Source organism: Arachis duranensis, chromosome 3, assembly GCF_000817695.3.
Source record: "Arachis duranensis cultivar V14167 chromosome 3, aradu.V14167.gnm2.J7QH, whole genome shotgun sequence".
Classification (NCBI taxonomy): domain Eukaryota; kingdom Viridiplantae; phylum Streptophyta; class Magnoliopsida; order Fabales; family Fabaceae; genus Arachis; species Arachis duranensis.
In genome coordinates, this window is record NC_029774.3 from 8,618,755 (window position 1) to 8,627,329 (window position 8,575).

Sequence of the window (8,575 nt, forward strand, 5' to 3'; positions counted from 1 at the left end):
TCTAACCTTGCTCTTATTAGTCCACACAGGAGAACCTTCATAATCCAACATACGAGGAACAAAAGAGCGTAATCTGTATAACTTAATTTAGTTCTGGATTCATAAGTACGGAAGATATAAATACAATACAGGTCTGATGCAATTTTTTCTTCATCGATAAATGCTGAAGAAATCATAATCATCTTAAATTCTTAACCACATGCTGAAACAACTACAAATGTGGCTAAAAATTACAAAAAAAAAGCAGCATAAATACAGTAATTGAAAGCAAAAAAACTACATTGTCGGCCAATAATTTCAAATCACAAGATGAAAGCTTTCCTAAGTTACCGGTATCACTATCATTCAGTACAAATCCAATGATTCAAGGACCCTACGAGCTTGGATTTGCAGAGCAGTTAGCCTCTGCTCAGGATCCAGCGTCGAGCCAAACTGACTAGCTGCCCATATCAAGGAGGCTGATTTCTCCCCAAGTAGATGCCTTGTATCTTCATGTATAGTTGCCAAAGGAGGAGCATCTCTTCCATTGACATGTCCAATGAGCAGCAACAGAAACTCTCCACATTTTAACCTGAATAATGCCACTTTCTTCATTATTCTACTTTGTTATCTCAAGATAGTGGAACAAGTCTCTGCATAATATCTCGAAGGAATGAAAAGTTAAGCTACAACAATGTTACTAGAACTACAAAACACGGCCTGCGAAAATATAGAACCTATAGAATTAACATCAAAATTCAAAAAGAGGCAAATGAAGATCCATTGCAGACAAGTATATCGGCTATAATACAAACGAGACTGGAGATAAAAAGCAGTACCTGAGATTCTCATCCACTTGTTTGTCCCTGATAAGGTCAGCAACTTCCATAATACCACTACATTTCTCAAAATCCTAAAAAATTATGATCAGAAGAGATAAATTTTCAAAAACGGAACAGCAAATAAAATGTTCTCTGGCAAGAAAAAATAGTTGGTAAATCTAAGCCAAGAAACAACAAATATTGAAGAAAGAACAATGTCAAATTATTGGTAACACATCTGGATAAAGAAAGAATCATGATGATCAAACTAGAAAAATAGAACAACTAAGCTACATGTAAACAACAGTTAGGGTACCATTTGATTAGATGATGAATCCACCATCAATGAGATTAGAGCATCTAAGCATGCACCTTGCTCAAGTACTCCGCGAGTGGATAATATATTCATTAAAACCTGCAAAGAAGATAGTAACAATATTACATATTGGTATCCAATAGTTTCATTTTTGCAAGTTTCAAGGCTTTGGTAGTACAGAGGCACATGCACATCACCTAATGAAGGTGTTTACTAATTTGCCAATATTTGTGGCATTGATTAATTGGAGTGCAATTCTCATACTTTTATGGATAAACATCTTTGTTGGCCATTGATATGAACAAAATATGTTTCTTGGCTTAGTAGACATTTCAGTAATCACTAGGTGTCTAGCATTGAATGCTCAAAGAAACTCGAGGGTACATTGTTCTTATCTTAATTGAAGAAGAGGAAAGGGTTACAATATACTCAGGAACTGTAATGTTTGCCACAAGGTTGAAGCGTCTTCCACATGAAGTCATAAACCCATTGGAATACACCAAGACAGAGTAGCAACAGTTGCTGTAGCTTATGTTAATGTTATGTGCTGATGGTAACTTGGTAAGAACTAATCAGCACAAGACCGTCCATAAGCACAAGAGAAAGCAACAGTTTGTTTGTCATGTAAATTTCGCTGTCTCCTATTCGGATTGTTCATGCCACTGTTCTTTTAAATCTATTACTCTCTTTGATACAAATTACTTTTAGCATGTTGCAAATTTCACTCTCAATGAAGAATAAGCATAGATGAAAACCTATTTCATGAAACCCGGAACAACAGCAAAGACTCTACGAATCACAGTGGAAAGAATCCATTCTCATAGGTGCAATAAGGTAAATGAAACATGCTTCCAGATAAGGTTATTAAACTCTCGAGTATAGCTTAGGTCTCAAAATCGAGTTTACGATCTTACAAATAATCTCTTTCAAGTTTACAATCCGAGCTATAGGATTCAAGTTCACCTAGGCTCATGGAGCTGACGTAAACTCGAGTTTGATCCCTTTACTACCAAATCTTCCTCCTCCTCCCAACATAGACTCAGACACAGACACACACATGGATAGAAAAATGAACGATTACCGGAATAGCATTGTGTTGATGTGCAAGCGCTGTACTCTGCGGATGAAGCAAGCAACAACCTTCCAATACCCTCAGTGCAAGTGCAACTTCAGCATCAGTAGCTGGACTCGTCAGCTTCAGAGGCTCAACACCAAATATATGATTCAAATCTCTCACCCTATTCTCATTCTCATAATCCCCTGTCTCTCTCAAACAATGCTCAAACAAAACCGGAACCACTGCACAAACACCACGCACCATTCACCATCATCTAACAATCAATACAACACAAATTCAACAAAATTGAATGTAAATAAATGCACACGCATACTCAATGGCAAATTCACAAACAGGTACCTTGCAATTGGGGAATGGATTGTGTTCTATTGAAGAGGTCAATGGTGGAATCAGATTCAGCGACAGATCGGAGGAACTTGAGGATGTTACGGAGGCCACGCACACGGAGGAACGAGAACTCAGCACGCGCGTCTCTGAGTCCTGTTCTAAGAGCCAATGTAACTTCTCTGTACACTCTCTGCTGCTGCAACGAATCCACCAGCTCCTCCACGGCGCCGCCGCGATCCGCCGCCGTCGTCGTCTTAGCATCCGGTTCGGGTTTCCCTTGGCTCCACAAGGGCTTCTTCAGGTACATCATCGCTTATGAGATCGAATGGAATCGATTCAACTCGATCGTGTCAGAGAAAAATCAGATTGTGATTATTCTTCAGTGCTGTGGTGGCAATTTCAACGTTGGAAGGAAAACGAAGGTTCGAAATTGATTCACGTGGCGGAAGATGATTGAGAAAGGAGGAAAAAAGTGTGTCACTGCGTGATTGAGTGATTCTGCTTCCAAGAGTTCGACCCAAATCCGACCCGAATTTCTGAATTCGGTTTGTTATATGCAAAACCAAAAAATGTCTCTTAAAATTTAGTTAATTGTAAAAAACTGGTTTTTTATTAGTTTCTAATAAATTAATTTTTAATACGTAATAATAATAAAAAAGTGAGATAAACATTCAATAACAATTAACAAATACTTTCTTTGAATTAAGGCATCCCATTTTAGTGTGTGTCCAAAAATTTAAAATTCATTTTGAAAAAGTTTCGTATTAAGATATATAGAAATAAAAGTTCTATAACATTTCCAATAAATAAATAAACTCTTAATGACTAATGAGTTAATCCGATGTTACTTGTGAGAGGATAAAACGCAACACGTATTGCTAGTCTCCACCAGTAGTCCAATACCAAATAATGTAATAGTAATACACTCTTCAAAGTTTTTCCAAATTTTGTTCGTCTTGAATTTGTTACTGCTTACTGCTTAGTTTTCTTAAAAACTAACCCGCCGTCAATAGAAAAAGAATGATAGACATTTTTATTTTTTTAATGTGAATAGAATTACTTCCATTTACAAAATACCAGTTTTCAGCCAAAGAAATATTTTTTAAGAAAATAAAAAATTTCCTATTTTATGATTTAGTTAAAAATAAGAAAAACCACAATTTTGTATATTATTTTTTAATTTTACCAAAATTAGTAAATAAGGATTTTTTATCTTTTAAACATTAAAGAAAAAGAAAGAAATATAGGTTCGTTTTTGGTGGCTGTAAGAAGAATTTGTTCTAGAATTTGTTTCCAGAAAGAGTGGGACCAAGGGTAAATACGTAATTTCAGTGGCCTACTTCCTTATCTAGTTAGTATTTTTCGTGTCTTCCATTTGCGTTGGCTTAGCAACAATCAAAAGGGGGCAACGCTGTTTCTTCTTCTTCTTCTTCTTCTTCTTCTTCTCTGTGTCTCTGTTAACAGACACAGAGACATACAAATACTTTCACATTTTCGTTCCTTACATTGGAATTTCCAATAACATGTCTCTGTCTCTGCGTTTATCTTCTTCTTTTCTTCCCCAAATTCCAACTCCTCCTTCTTTCTTATGTTTTGTTCCTCCCAAGTTCCAAAATGGCCATTTCCTTATATGCCGCTTCAGGCGCAAACAACCCTCCCCTTTAACCCTACGTTGCTTTTCCACCTCTAAAGAAGAACATGATAATCAACGAATGAAGGGTCCTCAAATGGATGATGAAGAAGAGGAAGAAGACAAAGCTATTGCTTCGTTGGTTTTGCCTGAAAGATGGGATGTTTTGGGACTTGGTCAAGCCATGGTGATTCCTTCTTTTCTTCCTTTCTTTCTTTGTTTATTTTAAATTTATCATTTGCATTGCTCATTGATATGAATTGAAGAGTAGGGATAGAAATAGATTTGTGTATTCGAAACACACATTCATTTAAGTACCTTTAGATATTTTAAAATGGAACCATGCTAAATATACACATAAAAAATCAGTCGGCAAATCATTCACCAGTATAAAATACATATGAAATACGAGTTAAACAATACCTGTATTTATACATAATGGTGTCTGATTTAGTAGCTGATTTTTGGTATGCACATAGTATTTTTTGGAGAGCTCGGTGTAGGTATGACAAATCAATACATGGCATATATAATATCACTTAACTTAGGGAGCTAAGCATAATTTACCATTGAAATTCTTATGAGTTATGATGCTTTGAGAATAGGAGGGAGTGAAGGTTAATGTGTTTGTTGTTGTTGCTGGGATTTGTTCTTCTAGGTAGACTTCTCGGGCATAGTAGATGACGAGTTCCTTAACAAGTTAGGATTGGAGAAGGGAACGCGCAAGGTTGTGAATCACGAGGAAAGGGGTAGAGTCTTGCAGGCTATGGATGGTTGCACCTATAAAGCTGCTGCTGGTGGATCTCTTTCTAATAGCTTGGTTGCCCTCGCCAGGCTTGGAAGTCGTTCTGCCACGACTCCTGCCATAAACGTGGCAATGGCTGGCAGTGTTGGAAGTGATGTCCTGGGTGGCTTCTACAGGTTGGCCTTCTTCATTGCTGAGCTCTTTTCGTTAGTTGTTTGATCAAATTGTGCTAGTTTACTTAGGATGTAGCTGATCTAGTTTTGCAAAAAGAGATTGATTAATTTGGAACTTAGTACTCTCATCAATTTGCAATGATATTTTTGTACATTTAAAAGATAGGATAACGATAGAGTACAATCCTTGGCCATAACATAGGGGAAGACAATGCTAAGAGGGAAAAATGACGAAAATTTTTGTGTTCCTTTGGAGCTCAATCATGTTATGATGTTGCAATTCACAATTTTACATATTCTATCTACTGTGATCTACATTTTGTTGCTGCATTATTTGGAAAAGTATAGTTCAGATTGTGTTAATATCTCTATTCAAGTGTTTACCTAAAGAATATCAAGTGTCACATTTCTCCCACTATACTGCTTACACACTCTTTGGAGATAGGTTCTTGTGACAATGATTCTATCTGCTTTGTTCTCGGCACATGAAATTTCTTCCAGTTCCTTTGTTGTTTGCTTACATTCTATTTCAAACTTTCTTATAGGGAAAAATTACGGCGAGCAAATGTGCAATTTCTTTCTGAGCCTATCAAGGATGGAACTACCGGAACAGTTATAGTTCTCACAACACCAGATGCTCAACGCACAATGCTTGCATATCAGGTTCGGTAATTGCAGAAGAGTTTGTAGATTCTTTGTTAACTGATAATCTGTTTCTAAGTATATGTGGATTGGTTTGTATAGTTTTGATCCTCTTTGTTTTTATGTATATCCATAGAATGAGAAGAACATTGAGACATCTAAATGGCATGTTGAATAGTTAAGCTATGCAGGTTGCCCAAAGTTTCTTGAGTTTTGTTTTGGAGTTGAATTGTTCACTTTGTATTCCATTTTGTACATTGAAGGAAACAAAAGACTTAGCAGTTACTCTTTCATGCACTATTATTTATTTCTACTTTTAAGCATCAATCTAGGAGTGGAAAATGGTTATCTTGGCTTTCTACTAGTTTTCTCTTCCAACTTGTTTATTTTCTGTCACCATATCAATGGTGAAGATGCTAATATTTGTAATCTGGGGGCAGGGTACATCATCAACTGTTAACTATGACAAAATCTTGGCTAATGCGGTTACCAAGACCAACATACTTGTTGTTGAAGGGTATCTATTTGAACTACCCGATACTATTAGAGCAATAACAGAAGCATGTCAGAAAGCTCGCAGTAACGGTGCCTTAGTTGCAGTAACTGCCTCAGATGTCTCCTGCATTGAGAGACACTATGATGATTTCTGGTAAGATTATTATTACTTGACATTATTCTCCATAGATTTATGTAGACCTAGAGTTCATTCCTTTCCATGCTGCAATTTCTTCTTCCATCAGGGAAATTATCGGGAATCATGCGGATTTAATCTTCGCAAACAGTGATGAGGCCAGAGCGCTCTGCAATTTCGACGCAAAGGAAAGCTCTGCTTCGGTTACAAGGTATCTGAGCCACTTTGTTCCGCTAGTATCGGTAACTGACGGTCATAGAGGCTCCTACATCGGTCTAAAGGGTGAAGCCGTATACATTCCCCCGTCTCCATGTGTTCCGGTAGATACTTGTGGTGCCGGAGATGCATATGCATGCGGCATACTTTATGGTGTTCTAAGAGGCATGTCTGATTTGAAAAGCATAGGTTCAATAGCAGCTAAGGTTGCAGCCACTGTTGTAGGTCAACAAGGAACAAGGCTTAGAGTTTCAGATGCAGTGAAATTGGCTGAATCTTTCACATTTCATACATCTACTATTGGATCAGATATTGGCACTGATCACATTTCTAGTGTCTAATCAGATTGCTCTTTGCATTTGATTATGAAGAAGAAGAAAAAAAATATATTCTTTGATTTAGATATATGTAGTTTCCTTTTGTTTAGCATATTTCAAAGTTATGTACATACTCTAGTTGTAAAAATAGGCATGCTTTCAATGGAATTACTTAGGCTTCAATTAAGTCTTCCATTTTCAGCATAGCCATTTCTGGTTCATGTACATTCTTTATTCTCGTAATATGAAATTTGGAAAATTAAAAAAGAAGATTCAATCTATATATCATTGTAACCATGGCATCCAATGTAAGAACTATATATTTTATGATTCTGGCTCAAAATGAGATGAGAATATTTTGTTAACAGTTATGAATTACATTAAAGGCCTTTGCTCTTTGCAAAATCAATTGATATAAATCAACTATCCTAAAGCCAGAGCAATTTTTAATATGCTCTTGATCTGAAATACATCTAACATCACTGTTGAATCTTGTTAACATAGTACAGAGTGCTGTGTTTGTGAATTTCTACCGAACAACTGAATCTGGAGGAGCTTCTTCGGGAATCTGAGATTTGAATAAAAATTAATTAAAATAGAAGACCATTTTGTTTACCAACATTAATTAAAATAGAACACAGTGTAAGATGATGATTACCTCTCCAGGATTCCATTTCTCTTTTAACCAAATACTGAGATCTGTTGAAACATTCTCTCCCTGGGACATGCTTCTGCAGAAATAGAAAACAAGAATACATGCCATGTAATTTGTAACTTACATATGAAGCCATTTACATTTTGAAATTCCACAAAGATAACCTCAAAAAGCTTCTGTATTAAACAAAATTTGACGTTTCCACCCAGGTTTAATACTAATGTAAATAGGAGCCTTTCTACTCTATAAACTGTTAAGTAGATGGCTAAACAAAATACATTTCATCTATGAGATAATAAGAGATGTGACTTGCAACATAAATTTTAATGCTATGCCTCTTTTCATCAAAAGGTCCATAATAGAACAGTTAAAAGGGGATTATCTATGCCCTATTTGTATATGGCCAGGCAATAATACACAGAAAAGTTGAGCTAATTTTGGGTGAACAGTGACATTAAAAATAGTTAAATTGTGGTAACTAGTTCTGAATTAATTAACATAATGCAACCAAGGACTTACGAAGATTGAACATCTGGTGTAGTCTGAAACATTGGAGTGGAGCTCAAGTCATTGAAGCCAAAGGATGACTGCTGAGAAGTTGAACTCGGGAACATTGTTGACTCCGCTGGGGTAGAGAAGGGGCTGCTTGGAGCACCTGAGAAGCCTCTGCCACTTATGTTTGCAGTGTTGGGTGTAAAAGTGTTTCCTAGTAGTTATTATAACATTTCATAATTAAACACACATAAATGGGGAAGATATGCACCTGAAAAGTGAAAACTGTAGTTGTGGTACACTAGATAAGTAAATATATACCTCCACTTCCGAAGAAACTAGACTGTGGCGGAGTGTTCGGTGCTTGTGCAGAGGGCCTAGCAAGAATGTTATCAACAGATTACTATAGGCGAAGGCAGGCATAAAAGGAAAAAAATACATCAAAAGAGAAAATTACAGGAAGAATGACAAAGTCATTGAATGGAAAGCAATGACAGCAAACTTGCGTTTTAATCACTCTAGTAACACCATACTTTGAACCTAATAAACCCGG

General features: G+C 36.4%; 3 protein-coding genes across 3 annotated transcripts in view; 1 reads left to right on the top strand and 2 right to left on the bottom strand.

Moving 5' to 3' along the window:
- Positions 1 to 78: 78 nt before the first annotated feature.
- LOC107477368 (uncharacterized) lies at positions 79 to 2,892 on the bottom strand (the record flags this gene model as incomplete). Its single annotated transcript, XM_016097366.3, is given in 5 exon segments — positions 79 to 571; positions 819 to 892; positions 1,117 to 1,215; positions 2,198 to 2,415; positions 2,534 to 2,892. Coding segments are annotated over 5 exon segments (915 nt in total). The 3' UTR covers positions 79 to 345.
- Positions 2,893 to 3,902: 1,010 nt separating this feature from the next.
- On the top strand, positions 3,903 to 7,111 carry LOC107477369 (uncharacterized). The gene is made up of 5 exons (XM_016097367.3): positions 3,903 to 4,338; positions 4,810 to 5,072; positions 5,615 to 5,732; positions 6,152 to 6,360; positions 6,452 to 7,111. Exons 1-5 carry the CDS (start codon positions 4,045 to 4,047, stop codon positions 6,897 to 6,899), a joined length of 1,332 nt encoding a protein of 443 aa, XP_015952853.1. The 5' UTR covers positions 3,903 to 4,044; the 3' UTR covers positions 6,900 to 7,111.
- Positions 7,112 to 7,174: 63 nt separating this feature from the next.
- LOC107477370 (zinc finger CCCH domain-containing protein 16) overlaps positions 7,175 to 8,575 on the bottom strand; it is a gene marked incomplete in the record, with an annotated part of 3,650 nt that continues 2,249 nt past the window's right edge. The window contains 4 exon segments of the mRNA XM_052259659.1: positions 7,175 to 7,443; positions 7,534 to 7,606; positions 8,050 to 8,236; positions 8,344 to 8,399. Of these exon segments, the coding sequence (XP_052115619.1) occupies positions 7,405 to 7,443; positions 7,534 to 7,606; positions 8,050 to 8,236; positions 8,344 to 8,399 (355 nt within the window).